Source organism: Carassius auratus, chromosome 37, assembly GCF_003368295.1.
Source record: "Carassius auratus strain Wakin chromosome 37, ASM336829v1, whole genome shotgun sequence".
NCBI lineage: Eukaryota > Metazoa > Chordata > Actinopteri > Cypriniformes > Cyprinidae > Carassius > Carassius auratus.
Window position 1 is genome coordinate 9677097 of NC_039279.1, and position 16627 is coordinate 9693723.

The 16627-nt window shown below is 36.6% G+C and overlaps 1 protein-coding gene across 18 annotated transcripts in view; it reads left to right on the forward strand.

Moving 5' to 3' along the window:
- The window catches only part of LOC113056121 (neurexin-1a-like), a 177795-nt gene that overhangs the window by 57345 nt on the left and 103823 nt on the right, over positions 1 to 16627 (forward strand). For 16 of the 18 annotated variants that reach the window (XM_026222655.1, XM_026222639.1, XM_026222648.1 and 13 more), the window contains 3 exons: positions 11033 to 11334; positions 13028 to 13051; positions 14277 to 14438. In XM_026222655.1, coding sequence (XP_026078440.1) covers positions 11033 to 11334; positions 13028 to 13051; positions 14277 to 14438 — 488 coding nt within the window. The remainder of the gene's footprint in view (positions 1 to 11032; positions 11335 to 13027; positions 13052 to 14276; positions 14439 to 16627) is intronic. The other 2 variants (XM_026222656.1, XM_026222646.1) reach the window with 1 other exon arrangement.

The following is a 16627-nucleotide window of genomic DNA, read 5'->3' on the forward strand; positions in this document are numbered from 1 at the left end:
ACTGACTGACTTCTGTTGGACATGAATTAAGTTTTTTTGGTTTGAGAATATAATTGGCCTTTTTCCATAATTAAATCATGTTCAGTTTTGTTACCATTTCTCAAATGTAGTAAATTACTCCAAAAAGGTTTTCAGAAATTATTTCGAAAGACAGAGAAGGCAGTGTAATATATCTACTGACTATACTTGTATAGCACAAAGAGACAAAACGAAAGACTCTCCTTTCCGATATTTTTTTGTGAATTACAAACCTACAGTATCCAAGTACATAGTCTGATTCCTGAATAATTAACTCTTATGAGCCAGCTCTTTCTAGTGCAACCGGTATAGTCCAGTTCCTGAATGAATGACTCTAAGTTGGTTATTTTTAGTGAATTGAAATTATAGTGGGCATCCATTGCATTCCAATTTCCCAAATAAATTAGTTTTACAAGCAGGCTCTTTTTAGTGAATCAAAAGCTTACAGCACAACCATTGTGGTCCAAATCAAAACACTTCTTTTTAGTGAATTACAAACAGTGCGATAGGGTTTGCGTGGTGAGGAAAATTTCCCACCAGTTAATCAACGTGTGACAACATCGGTAATACCAGTATCACTGTGGGGTGGGTCCTCTTTTCCTTGCTTTTAAATAGCTTATAAATGCGTGCGTGTTATACTTTCACTTTTGAATTAGTGGCAATTGGCAATTCCATGTCAATTGCTTGAATAAAAAAAAAAATGATATTGAATACATACAGTACCTTTTATTACCATAACGAATAAGAATACCGCCACGCAGGCTGAAAAAAACTGAACATCGGCAAACTGTGGACCCAAACAAATAAGAACCATGGACGTTTACTGCTTATCCAATATTAGAACATTTTTAAAGTGAATAAGAAAATAAAATAGGCTTAAATAAATTACACAAAGATTAAATAAGATAAAACGATATAAATAAGAAACAAATGTAAAAGAAAAACTTCTACTAATAATTACTACTAATAATAAAATAATAAAACTTTAAAAAGGCATTTATTAACAGTGCTTGCAGAGTTGTTTTTTTTTTTTTTTTTTTTTTTAGGCTGCGGCTCGACGTCGGCTTCCTCCTCATTTTGTTGGGTGCGTTGCAACACTTTCCTACCGAGGATGACAATTTCTTGGTCTCTTCTTCGGGTCGTAGTCATCCCGGTAGCGTGGGTCCAGGAATGTTGTCTCGCGCATAACTGTGTGTTCACACCGCCACCGTCGAGGGCGTCAAAGTGGCCAGATGTCATTCATTTTCAATGTGAGCTGGCGTCGAGGAGCAGCATCTGAGATTGTTCATGTTCCTGGTGCTGATGTGCAGTAACCATATAGGAATAATAATCTAATGATATAATAAATAATAGTACAGTAGTCCAAGTTTACTTTTAAACAAATTTCCTTCATTATACTTGCATTAAGTAATGTTTATACTTGATTATATTTACTTAAGTAACATTTTCAATGCAGGACTTTTACTTGCATCAGAGTATTTTTACAGTGCTTTATACATTATTAGGTTAAGGATCTTAATACTTTGTTTGTTTGCTTTGCGGCCACTTTCAATACAAGATAAGTATTCGATCTGCGTCAGAGTGTGGTGTGAAAGCACAGTAAACTGCCGGCTTGCTTCTGGCAGAGCTTCATATTTCTCGTCTAAAATATATATGATGCCAGCTTTCAGGTTGGCTGCTAGTTTTCCATCCTTATCCCATTGTTTCCTCTTTAATAAAATGCAGCACAGTGAGAAGAAATGACGCAGTTATGCTGATGCAGCCACAGTGCGTTCAGTTTTTAATTATAGTGCATGCTCTGTTTTAAAATAAATTATTAATAATTATTATTTTGACTTAATTCAAATAAATATTTAAGAAAAAACGAATACTTAAAAAAAAATCTAAATAATGGTGGCGACGGTGTCATGGTGGGAAAGTGATGTAACCGGTGTTGTGGCTTAAAACCGGTAACACCGTCAACACCGTCTATCGCAGCAAGCCTACAGTGCAACCAGTATAATTAAATTCCCAAATAAATGACTTGTTATTTTTAGTGAATCAAAGCATACTGTGTAAGCAGTGCAGTTCAGTTCCTGAAAGTATGACCTTGTCTCTGTTCTTTTTAGTGAATCAAAAAATACAGCACAGTCAGTATAGTCCGATTCCTGAACTAATGACTCATAAAGTAATGACTAAAGATACACCAAATTGGGTTTGTCAGTATTATCTCATAAAATATTACTAATATTTTTACTATTACTAATTTTTTCATTCAAACTTTTCCTTTAACATCTATCTCTTGCGCTGTCTCTCTCTCTCTTTCTCTCTCCTGATTGATCTTCTCTGTTACTCAGTTCAGGCGTGTTTCTGCTCTACTTTTGCTCTCTCTGAGGCTCTTATTTTTCTGCTGATCTCTCCATCTCCCACTTCTGTTTTTCTCGATGTATGTTTATGTCCATGTCTCGCTCCCCCTCTTCTCTCTCTCTCTCTCTCTCTCACTTTCGTTAATGGGGTGATCTGAGGTCTTGTGCGCAAGGAATTGGCAGAACACTGGGACATATGGTAGGGACTGAGTGAGAGGGTTGGCTGCTGGTTTGCTGCTCCAGAGAGGTAGCTGGCTCTGACAGGTCAGATAGGTCCCAACTCATAGAGGAGGACTTTCCAAAATAAAAGTGCCCGCACAGGTTTCTCGAGAAGAGCTGTGAAATAAATAACGAACTGAATCTTCTCCTTGAAATTGAGATAAGATCTGAAGATTTTACGTCACTCAACCACGGGCTTCTAAAATTTGACGTGGTGTCCTAGAGAATGCCAGCATTTAAAAACGCTGAGCCTCCACACCTGCAAGAAAGGGAGAGCGATAGAGAGAGGGAGTTCAAAAGTTGAGACGGATTCGTTAGGAGAGGAAGAGATGCCTCTAGGACGGCAGGCTGCGTGTCTGTGTGATGCCGGTTTGTCTCCTTGCATTTGCATAAGAAAGGCTGTAATGAGGTGCTGTGGAGGTGGATAGAGCGTTTTGAAGTGAGTTGTGACTTTGCGCTGCATGTTCCACAGATTCACGGCTATTTTTTGAGAGATATGTGTTTGGAGCGTTTAGCTAAAGGTGTCTGGTCACAGCTGAATATAGAAAGACATTTAATAGTACCATATCTCAGAATAATAATTAGACTCTTTGTTCATGAAAACTGGAGCTATGAAACTTGAATTTTTTATTTTTCTCAGTGAACCTCAGATGAGTGAATGCATTTCCAGCCTCAAAAAAGCACCAAGTCTTTTTCGTTTTTGAATAGAAGACATTATGAATGATGTTTATGGGAGATCAGTTGCCACATTCATGTTTTAAGGACGAGAAGCACAGTATTTGCAAGCACTGTTTTGTAAAAGATGTGCTTTCAGTCTCATCAGTACTGAATTATCAGAATGATTTCCCAAAACCTTCAGTTTTAGTTTTACCAGATACGAGCTCTTATCTCAGCAAAGAAAGACTCAAATATTATTTCTCTCCCTGAAATGGAAACACTGCCATTTGGAGAAATTGTAATTTCAGATTGAACTGCATCCACGATATAGCTGCCTCGACAGCTGAAATAATGAGCCAGCCAGTCTTTTGCGCTTTTTGTATCTTCCACCGTCTCATCCCATTCACTGGCAGATTTATGATGTGAGGAATAATCAATCAAACAATAAATCAATATTCAACAAAACACATCTGTGGCCAGTCAAGTGTGAAATGCTCCTCCATAGCGCCAGCTCACAATAGCTTGATGGGTCTCGGCTAAGCTCTGAGATGGATACATTTTGATATCTGGCCTTATCAAGGTCGGAGCAGCTAAGCAGATTGAATAAACTTGTCACACATTATATAGTGCCCTATCTGAACGTAAGGGGGAAGAAAATATCACACAGAGAAATTAACTGGAATTATGACTGTAATGGTTCCTTGCTATCCAACAATATGTATTAATATTTATATTATGTCCGTTGATGCAGTGATTGTACTTGAGGCACTTCTTAGTAGCTGAAAGAGCTAAATGGCGGTATAACTAGACCTCAGAGTCAGTTTAATGGTATTGTTGCTGTCCATGGTCCATAGCCCCCGGTATATATTTAGCTTGGGTAATTGCGGTGTTATTATCTTCTGTTGTTGTCATTCCTGTTGTTTTTCTTGCCATTGTTAGATTGGGACTCAGCTGCGGCTTTGGAGCTGCTCTCATTAACTCACTGTGCGATCATCTCCAGTGGCAAAACAAAGCACCTGATTAGGTATACTGCTCACTGGGAGCCACTTTGACCTCTTCTCTCCTTTACTCTGATAGCCCCTATACTGGATGTGCAGTGATGTACAGTACATCTAGTTTACATACTCCTGATTTTCACTCAGAAATTGTTAGTAGTCAAAGTTAGAGTCAGAAAAGTTACTTATAAATTTTTTTACATCGTTTTTTGAAAGTTAGTTATACGTTTTTTTGTAATGCCGTGAAGAAACAACAGAATCCATACTTTTTTTATTTTTACTCGATGAATGGAAAGTTCAAAAGAACAATATTTATTTAAAATAAAAAGTGTTTTGAATAGAAATCATTACTAGATCACATTTGATCTATTTAATGCAGTCCTATTCATTGCTTAATAGTATATTAACAAAACAAAACAAAATTAACTATAAATATATATATATAACTCTATACCCAAGGTATCAATGGGTACCTTATGCCACAGATTACATTTAATTCTGTGAAGGTGAGGTGAGTGTCACAAAATTAACATAAATACCACACACACACACACACACACACACACACATACACACATACATACCTGGTGCAAATTGTTTGGGGATGCACTGCACTTCTATGAATAAGAGAGGAGGACAATATTTTGCTCAAATTTTATGCTGGTTGCTCAGGGAAAGAAGGTGTGAAAAATGGAGAGAGGCGAAGTGAAGGCTGGTGATAAATGATAGAAAATGTGGATGTGTTATGGAAGAGGGAGAAGGAAATGTGTGAATACACATGCATGTAATATGAGCTTACTTAATTGCTTCTGCTTCTCCCCAGAATGCATTGCATCCTTGATATTTCCAAAAGATTTTAAGGGAGTTTCCTCACAGCATTACAATAAAGCAGCAAAGTTTTTTTGTTTAGAAAAGATCACATTCTTTTATGCAGGTCAGAACAAAAGTGTTTCAAAATCATTAAAAGGGACAGTGTAACCAAATATGAACTAATTTCATTCTAAACTCTTTGTAAGACAAAATAAGATATTTATTAGAATGAACAAGCTGCTTATATTTTCGATATACTTAAGAAAAAAAATGTTGGTGAAAAAATTGTCCCTATGAAATTAATACAAAATTTGATTACAAAGAAATGGCAAGAAACACACTAAATTAAAAGTTACATTTGGAAAGACTGAAGCCATGCATCTTAAAAAAAAAGGCATAATATATCTAATTTGGCAATGCAGAATTAAAAATCAGTTTATGCACTTATCAAAACAACAAAAGCAGTCAAGTCAAAAGTATTTCAAAAATATGTTCAAACATCCCATTTTATGTCAAAGAACTTGATGTACAGTAAGTTTCAACAAGATGATATTTACATATACTGCCTTTACACATTCAAAAAGTGAACTTCCTCATCATAGATTTACTTTCAGCTGTCATGATTGCATTACACCTTCCAAAGCTATGCCATTCATATCATATCTTGTGAGAAATTTTGATGTGCTAGAGCAAAACAGGACCCAAAAAATGATTAAGAAACAAGCATTGTATTTTATTTAGCAAGCATTGTATAATCTTTGTTTTTAATTCCAACTTAAAAACAGAACAGCTGTGGTCATTTTTAAACCCCAAACAGTTAGGCTATTGAATGTTGTGTGGAGTGATTTAATACTGTGGTCCAGTTAGACGTCATTATTAAATAAAAGAACGATAGCTTGTGTTTAACTGTATGCTGTTACCCCACCCCCTTTCTCAAGCAGATAAAATACAAGCAGCTAAGCTATTACTTGAAAGGGTTTGTAAGCAATCTTGATCTAGTGGGCTAGCTTGAAGAAGTGTATCCTCCAACTAGATTTATCTGTGCCCAGAGCCTCAGTCTCCCTTTCAGCCCCACTGTCGTTTATCTCCGCTCTTGTATTCCCTACAGCGTGAATGGGACCATGGTGGTAAAGCTATATGTGATTCGCCATAACATACCTCTGGAGAGCCTGCAAAGGTCTTTTGGCTAAAACACAAAGAGAGGAAGAATCAAAGCATACAGATAAAATGAATGCACTGGCCACTGAGGTACATGGTTGACAGGTGAATCATTCACACTTTATTCAATGACAGTGCAGTATTTCTCTAAAGATTACAAATTCAAAAAAGTCTGTGGGCTAGTGCTGAAGTTGCTTTACTTCATCTTACATATTAATTCCCCATAACTGTGAGCGAACTTTCATCTTATGAAAAATCAATGTGGACGTCTTTGGCAGTTTAACTGGTGCCTAGTCCCTGTTCAGTCTGTCATCAAATGTTCACGTATAGTTAAAAATACAGTCAGAGAAGATGCTGTGATTTTCTTAACTAGACACATTCTGATTTGATCATTTTGGTGTAGATTTATGAAGACATATTCAGACATATAGTTTTATGTTCACCTTCAATTAGTAATGTTTTGTGTTTTGTAAAGCATTGTTGGCATTATTATTATTATTATTATTTTCTTTTTACTACTGTATGTCCATTAAAAAAAAAAAAGAAGAAGAAAAAAAAAAACAGCTCAAGCTCGAATGGAAAAAGATATGGGTATGGCAAAATGACTTTATGAGATTTCTGTTGTTGAATAGAAAAAAACAAGTATTAATTCATCACCACCGCTGCAGTACTGCTAATTAGACAAATTCTGTCATATTGTGAGTATTACTTGCAGCAAAATACAGATAATTAAAGTTGACACTATTGCCAGAAGTGTAATTTTTTTTTTGTAAATATCCCACCCTTACTGGGGAGCCATTAAATAATGGCTTTTCGTAGCTCTTCTTTCAGACTGTGAAGGGGAAACATAGTGCAAGCTTGTCTTCCTGTAACATGGGAGTTCTCAATGCTTGACTGGCTGTTTGGCACAGGCTGTCGCCTATAGCAGCTTTGAGGTAACAAGCCCACAGACATGCTGCCCCCAACGTTGATGAAGAGATAATTGCTCAGTCAGAAGCACACAAGACATCACTCTATAAGTGCGAACAGAAGCTAAAGCAGTGGTTCTCAGAATTAACTTCGGACATCACTGAAATCCATTACACATAATACAGAATCATTCTGTATTTAAGACTTTAAAAAACATTCTGTATAGCCATATATATGTCCATTATTCGCAGGCGTACATCGTATGACTCCTGTTAAACTCCCTCTCCCTCTAACTTTCATCAACCAATGTGAGGAGCTTTCAGGAGTGATGATAATACTGTGCCGAGGTCGAAGAACTGCAAAGTGCTCTTCCACCATACATTATAGTTATCATTTTTTATTAGAAAATTGTCACATTTTATTTTGTGTCACCATACTTACTTGTGTAACTACTCATGTATCCATCTTTAAATAGGGAAAACATGGAAGTGTTTAGTAGCTTCTAAATTCATCCTTGTTTGGATTCTAAGGAATGTATGGTGCTAAGCTAAATGCTAGCATAGTGGCACCATGCGCTACAGCGATTGAGTGCATGCACTGAGATGGGAAAAGGAAAAAAGAAAGTTGATGGAAGAACATAGTGGAATATGGAAAAATGTTGCCGTTTTCCTTTAACCTTGGACCTCATTATTAAAACCCAAAAACGACCAATAAAGTCTTAAAAGCTGTCAATACTTATTCTGTAAGTTAACTGAAAAATATTATAGTTCAAAGTGCCATTGTGTAATAAAATGCTTTATTACAGAATATATTACAGAATTAAATTATATTACAGAATATTTCTCTTTCAAATAAATGCTGTTCCTTTATACTCATCAAAGAATCCTGAAAAAAAAAAGGATTACAGTTTCCTAAAAAATATCAACAATAAGATTTTTTATTTTATTTATGTATGAACAGCAGAATGCTGATTAAAAATGTCATAATGCCGCTGTTCCAAATTAATAGTTAAAGCAGCAGATGGGGTAGAAGTGCAGTGTCAGTAGGTTGATAGACAAATTATTCAGCATTTGATGTCATGGATCGTACTTCGATCCTACAAAGAAAAGGACCTACTTTAGCATTTTGTGTGACACATTTGGGTGCAGATTGTTTGGCGAATGTGAAAGCAAGCTTTACAAAAAAAGCTGTTATTGAAAGATGAGGCAGGGCCAATTATATTGGACTTGACAGCAAATACACAAGCAATCCTTTCACATTCAAAAAGTCTAACCAATCATAGCAGACACCCAACATATTGTCTTAAAGGCAGAATATCAAAAACAGCCAGTTTAATCATATAAAGAAGAGGAAGGATAGAACATATAATGTTATACTAAATTACAGCTGGTTTTGCAGCAGGAAGATTGACTAACATGAAAACAGACTACAGATAGCCTACAGTGCAGGAAAAAAGTAACAGTACATTGAGTATAAATGGAGGCACACATTGGTTCCACCAAGTGCAAATAGCAACAAATATCATCTTGTTTGCATTAAGAGCAAATGGAAGTAATGTGCTGTGTGTACGAAGGGTAAATTGCCTGAATAGTGGCAGTTAGAAAAAAATAGCCTTTACGGTTGGTGTAAACAGACACTGCCAAAGATAAATGATAACAGGTAGGATATGGCTTTTTAAAGCACAAACAGAAAATACATCATATGTTATACAGAAATCAGAGCAAACTGCTATGTGCTATTGAGCAAAGAAGTGATTGGAGGTCCTTTTTATCCAACAGATAGCAGCAATGCTGTATTTAAATAAGCCTTCTTGGTTATTTGCCCTTGAAGATGAAGATTTGATTTCCTACTAAGAGTATTTGCAGAGATCAAATCTGATGAAAGATTGGAGAGGGAAGTCCCAAAAGAGACTGATGGTGCCGAAAGACTCATAAAGCACTCTGTTACTGGCATTTAAATGGGGATTTGAGGGGATTTTGTTGTTATTATGGGCATCTAATATATACATACCTGTGTGAAACAGCGTGTGTATGGCCCAGTGTGTGTGTGTGTTGGTGCAAAAGCCAGTTTGTGTGTGCTGGCGCGACTCTGTGGGCGCCTTCCTGCACTGAGTCACTTTTATAGCTGACTCAGTGGTATATAGAGGAGGTGGAAGAGAGCCAGATACAGCACCACCCTTTGGCTCTTTGTGCACACACACAAACACTTCATCAGCTGAGGAAAAAAGCTTATTTAACTAGTACTGGAACCAGGAAGGGTGATGAAGGATGGAGAAAGAGATGGAGTAAATGAGCCTTGTTGATATCTCCAGGGTTTATCTTAAGAATATTCCAGATAATTCCAGAGCAAATGAGCTGGTCTTATGGTGTGTTAGGTTAATTGTGTTGCAGATTCCTGGATTTATGGTAATTTGGTTCAGTCTTGCTGTAAATTGCCTGTTAAACTCATTAATATTCCTGATGAGAAGTAGACTCAGTTCTGCTCTGTAATAATGAAATTATATTTACCAGTAGCTGTGGAGATAGGACTTTGCACTTTATTAATGGGCGCCTCTTCAGTTTATATTTTAACCAAGTTCCCAAAATACACTTGGATCTGGGTGACAGTAGGAGTTGTTTGTGCAAATGGGAAGAGGAGTGAGAGTGTGCGCGACTGGTTTCTGTGCCAGCACACTTACAGTAATGGGTCTCGCTGACTGATTTGGTAATTATGTCCTGATATGTGTGGCTGCTTTATTTATGGCCACAATCATCAAGGACCTTGGTTCTCATTTATGAGCAAGATGGCTCTGACCTCAATCTCTTAGCTGTGTTTGCACATACTGACAGCAATCAATCTCTCAGATTGACTGTGGTGGGTTCCTACTACGTTTGACCCCTTTAGTATGACTTTAGACTTAGCTTTTGCCTTTGTACAGGTAGGTTGTTTGAAATTAGCAAGTCTTGTGTCGAGTAAGCATGGAAGCTGATTATATAACGGTAAGTCATCTACTCCATATTACTATGTATGTAATTGAGGGCTCCATATGCTCACATATCTAAAGGGTAAATGACATATAAAAGAATCCCCTACAAAGAAAAGGTGATTTAATGTTGGATTCATACGGTTTTGGAATTTTTTTTAAACCATTTTCAAGAAAGGTTTCAATGTAATGACTCCAAAAAAGTCATATGATGTAACAAAATGGGAATTATTATCACATTTTGCTTAAATGTACAGTACATGCGTATTTTTTATTTATTCTTTTTTTTTCAATCTAAAATGTATTTATTGATTTTTGTTATATCGTGAATTATTATTTCATAAGTAAGGTTTTGGAAAGCCACAGTTGCATGGCATTTTACAACCTTGCCGTGTTATGAAAAGTTCAGATGATCTGATATTTTAAGAAACATATTTATCTTGACACACAGTCGTGAGGGTCTGCAGGTGTCCTTTCTGTGATATCATTTCCTTTTTTTCTTGCATGTTGGTTGGAGCACATTACTATTGTTTTCACAGTCAGAAGATTTCCATAATCTTTAAAAAAATATTAATAAAGGATTATGAGAAAGTTTCTTTTTTAAACAAGTTTTTCATAAAGAATAGCTACATTATATCACCTTGACATCTTTATGCCCCAAAAATATCAAATGTTATTTCAGAAATTAAAAATGTGCTTATTATACAAGAGGTTTGATTCTTTATTGTATCTATGAATTGCATTTTTATTGTATTGTTGAATAAATAAATATATTGGCAAAAAAAAAAAAAAAAAAAACGTTATTGACTCCTATACTTGCTTATCTTTCTAACTGGACTTTTATTTTGCACTATATTGCCTTGCTTGCTTTGGTATTGATGCATCTCTTTTAATAGAAAGGAAAAAAAAAACATTGGTCTGCTCTCAGCTTATCTGCTTTTTTCTCCATGTTCTTGCAGAGAGAGAGGAGTACGTGGCCACCTTCAAGGGTTCAGAGTATTTCTGTTATGACCTATCCCCAAACCCCATCCAGAGCAGTAGCGATGAGATTACGCTCTCCTTCAAGACCCTGCAGCGCAATGGACTGATGCTCCACACCGGAAAATCCGCAGACTACGTCAACTTGGCACTGAAGAATGGTGCCGTCTCACTGGTCATCAACCTGGGCTCTGGGGCCTTCGAGGCCCTGGTGGAGCCCGTCAATGGGAAATTTAATGACAATGCCTGGCATGATGTGAAGGTTACCAGGAACCTTCGTCAGGTAACCGCGCAGAAACGGCAGAGGTCGAGATTGGATACATTCAGATTCAGATTAGCAGCATCAAACTAACCCTCAGACATTATTTAACTGTATTTAACCACTTAAATCAAGACCAGGGTCAGAAACTAACTTTTCCATTAAGGAGCAATATTTGCCCTCTGGAACTGATTCCCAGAGGCAATTTGACCTTTGTAAGGGGAATTTACATAATCAAATATGTGTTATGCTTACTTAAATTTAACCAGTTACTTCAATCAGTTACAATACTGTAGACTGTTACTAATAAAGTATGACTGTTTAATGCTCCACATATACATCTAATTACACACATATTGCATAATGTAAATCATCTATTACATCGTACATTAAAACTAATTACAGGGTGAAGCTGCAATATCATGATTGTTGATTATTGCTCTTGAAATTGCAATAATGATTATTAATGTTGATTAATAGAAAGCTTTTTGGGGGGATATAATCACTAAAGCTATCTACACTGCTAATTCAGTCTCTTACTTACAACTTTGAAGCACTGTTTATGATGAGAGAATCTGCAACTTCAGATTTCAGAATTCTGTCAATGAGAGCGCACACTGAACAACTCCGGCGTTTTCAGTGGTGACGAGTCCAGACGTCATACTCCACAGAAATGTGTGCCAGTGTTTGTAACACTCAACACTGCAAGCAATGCATAAAAAGAAATATAATGCAACGTGAGCGGATCTGTAAATCTAATGCAGAAATCAACTTTTTTTATTCATTTTACTTTTTTACTTGCATGACAGATGTAATTGATCTAGCTTAATTGTGCAGGGGGCAATTTTTGCTCTTTAATCTTGAATTTGAGGGGCATTTTTGTTCATTTTGGTGGCATTTTTGCCCCAAGCCCCCTGTTAATTTCCGACCCTGATCAAGAAATACACCCATTTAAAATATAAATTTTTTAAATGTATTTGAAAGTTGCTTAAAGACTGGACTAAAAGAGAAAGTTCTAGGAATTTGGTGCACTTTTATCATTTTAAATTAGCACTAGAGCTAATTTATGTAGCAGAGAGCAGAGCTGATGTAAAACGATGCTTCCCATATTAAAGTATTCATGTAGCAGCCATGAATTCATCTTTCAGACATGAGTCAACATACCTTTAACCCTGTTCCCCTTGACTAATATTTAAATTCAATCTCAGATGCTACGGCATCCATATTTTACTGTCACTATTTGATAGCGCCACCTCTCACTTCATTACATGAGTACGTCACCTGTCAGTGCAGAACACTTTTGAAGTGTCAAGACTTGGAAAAGCTCCTAGATGTCTGGCACAAAGTTGGATAGGACAGGCAGTAAGCATAAAAAGCTCTGGTGCATTCTGTCATCAGTAAAGTTAGCGAAGAGCCAGGAATAGGAAGAGACAGTGTTTAGAACAGAATAGACTAGATCCGTCCCAGAGGAACTCCACGGTGCAGATCTCGTCTGCTTCTCCTTTCCTTCTCTTTTCCTTTTTAAATGTTTACTAACCTGCTTTTGGGGAAAGAAACTAACCTTTCATCCATGGAATGTGTCATTTACTAACCTGTTACCTCTTACTAACGTGCAACGCTGATGTACTAACCTTGGCAAGAGACCATCTTTTTTGATTGAGGAGCGGTGTTCTGTTCACAGTTTTTTAATTTCCTTTCTCCCCCCTTTTCCACAAAGCACTCAGGCATTGGACACGCTATGGTAAACAAACTACATTGTTCGGTAGATATCATTCTAATTGTTTCTTAGTTTGGGTTTGCCGTGTGTCTATTTTCCTTTTTTTGAATCGTAGACATCAATTCTAAACAAAAAAAGGGGGAAAATGCGGTTGGTACTCTTTACGCTTACTTCCCCTGCCCTGCCCAAATTCCCCATTTCTTTTTCTTCTCATTAGTTGGGTTTCCTCAGCTCTTTATGTCCCGTCCATCTTTTCTTTTGTTCTTAGGTTATCTTGCATCTTTTCCTTCTTTGGGTTCTTTTGCATAAGGTTTTGCTCACCGATCGGTCTCGGCTGGCTGGCTCTGAGTTTTTTCATTGGTCCAGCTAGCTTTGAGGCCCGTTGTTCAGCATGGTGTGCATCCTGGCCACCCCGTGTACTAACACCTCTGCTCCATCAGTACATTCGAGGCTGGCATGGGTGGCCGGTCATCATCGTCTGTTGTAGTTTTTTTACTTTCTTTCTTCATGTGAACACGCTTATGCATGTTGACACTTCTGCTGTGGTTGGTCTCATGAGCTACGTCGTGTTTGTGTCCTTCTCCCTCCCATTCTCTCTTTACTTATTCCTGTGCAATCTAATCTGTGAGAAGAATTGTTCTCTCTAACCAACCATTGCTTGCATGTGGAGAGGGAGGGATAATGAAGCATGCATCCATTCAACCAGATCTGTGAGATGTGTACCTCTAATTGCCTGTGCTTTCATTTCTAACCTCTTAGCACGCTGTGTTGTTTGTTTTACCTCATACAATAACATTGAAAACTGCTGAAACTACTCACACGCACTGGATTCAAGCAATACTAACTCTCAGAAACACACCTACTACTAACACCATTTTTGTGTCTGCTGATTTATTTTTTGTGCTCTATTAATGGCACCACTAACATTGAGCCTGGGCTAATGTGCCGCAGACTTCCTCAGCTCAGACTTACTAGAAGTTAATGCCAAAAATGTAAATCTAGAAAGATAAAAAAAATGTATATACATATATGTGAACAAATTAATAAGAATTCCTGGAACAGACATGAAAATGGGTTCACATTAAACCAATAAAAAGAGAATAAATAAATGCATAAATTAGAAGCATTAAAGACAAAAACAAAACAAAGCCGAGCATCCAAATCCTTACGAGGGGGGACCAAAACCCTGTAACAGTATTCAAGTTATATGTGAGTATAGCGTGTCCTTTCCCTGTGCTTTGTTGTGTAGGTTACAATATCCGTGGATGGAATTCTGACCACCACTGGATATACACAAGAGGACTACACCATGCTAGGCTCGGATGACTTTTTCTATGTCGGGGGTAGTCCCAGCACTGCCGATCTGCCCGGATCCCCCGTTAGCAACAACTTTATGGGCTGCCTGAAAGAGGTAAGTGCTCTGAAAAATTATTCTTGGAAAAAGTCATTGCATCCAGAAAAATTCCAGTAATTGAATCAAATTCTGTTGTTACTGTATTCATTTACTTTTTGGATGGTAGAAAAATATGGCTAATTCACTATATACTGGTTTATTACTGTACTGATTTATCTAATCTCTTTTTATTGAAAAAATCCTCTAAAATATTAATTTATTTTTGGAACGAAAAAGAGAGATACTACATTGCAGCTTGTGTGTCTGTATAGACACATGAGTTTATATGTTTGACTGACGTCAATGCTGTGCTCCTGTCTCAGGAATATAGGATTTCTATAGGATTTAGACTTTCTTTAGGATGTGTCCCAGTAAACATTATGGTTATGCTGCTCTCTCTGGCCCGTGTAAACCCGTAACACGTCACGTACACCAACAACTGAAGGAATTATTTATCACTCGCTACGGACTCAGGAGCCGAAACACAATGGCAGGGTTGAAATGCATTCTCTAATTAACATTGCTGATGAGGTTTCCTCACATCTGAAGACTGTTAATTTGAAAATGGGTCACAGATCGTCAACAGCGACAGAACTAACATATAAACAAGAGTGTGACAAATAGGATAAATAAGTAAATAATACATTTCAGTTCATGTGAAAAGTAAAAGCCTGTTTAATGAAATACATTCAAATTACTCAATTTCCAGCAATATTTGATGGGTCTGCATGAGAAAGCATCGGTCCATTATCCTCACATGTTCTTGACATGAGCTATCTGTGATCATAATACTCCTCAGAGGAAAACCGTAGAGAATATGTCGTCTCATCCATCAGCTTCTATCCTACATGTTAGACTCGCGTCTCTGTGGAATGGGTTGTCCTCTGATACGCCAACTGGTGAAGTAAATAGCTGTTCGGACTGCCAGAAAGTCAGAAATGCTTTTGATGTTATAAACAGATATTAAGTGCCAGCCATATTTGTTTTATATAAAGAAAAATTCATCTTTATGTAACCTTGGTTTGCTTATGAAAAGCAGTTAAATTGAGCTGATTGTGATTGATTTATGAAACGGAGACAATGAAGCACTGCTCTTGGTTGAACTTAAGGTGCTATAGCTCCTGGTGATTTATTCATTAACCTGTAGACCCACAGTTAGAGAGAGATGCTCACTGGCATTTACCTTTTTAGTCTATTTATCACGTCCAATCTTACACAGTCTAGGTCACTAGACTTTTCATTGGTCGCCATGTGTCCCAACACAGCAACAAAATTGTTTATTGCCTTTGGTAAAAATAAATAAATAATGCTAAATAATGCTTAATAATGATAGATCTATCTATCTATCTATCTATATATCTATCTATCTATCTATCTATCTATCTATCTATCTATCTATCTATCCATCTATCTATCTATCTATCTATATATACTATTTTCATATTCATGCCCCCTTGTTATGTCTGTTTTGGGTTTGTTTTTGGGGTTTATAGTCATTGTTCCTGTCTAGTCATGTGATTCCCTGTGTCTTGTTTCTATTGATTGTCTAGTTCTGTCTTGCTTGTCATATGACCCTATAGTTTAATATAAGTAGCCCTCATGTCGCCATTGTCTCTTGTCTGTCTTTGTACTGTGTAAGCTGCTGTTGGTGAGTTGTTTTCATCTCTTTGCCAAAACCAAGCCTTGCTCCTTGTGTTTTGGCTCACTTTTAGTTTTTAGTTTTTTTTAACTGCACTTGGGTTCATCACAACTTGCCTTCAGTGGACTAATTATTTTACATTAAGATTACCTGTGATTTCCTTGAACCCTTCATGTAAAGTTAATCCAACAAATTTTAATAACTTAATGAATATCTTTTTTTTCTATACTGTACATTATAATATTGTGATGCCTAAATTTACATTTAACATTAAAACATATTGATTTTAGTTTTAGTTTAGTCTTTTATTTTTATTTAGTTATATAAAATATAACAATTATAATATAGTGATTTATGGTTATTATACATTGAATTATCTTCTTATCATATATTATTATTATTATTATTATTATTATTATTATAAGCATAGATTTTAGGGGGGCTGTCTGTAGATTTCTTGGAATAGACCTGGAACTAGTTTTTGAAAACCAGTAGTTTAGATGTACTGTAGATCCTGGTTTTAGACAGTGGAATCTAATTCATCAAATAGACAATAATACGAGTTCCT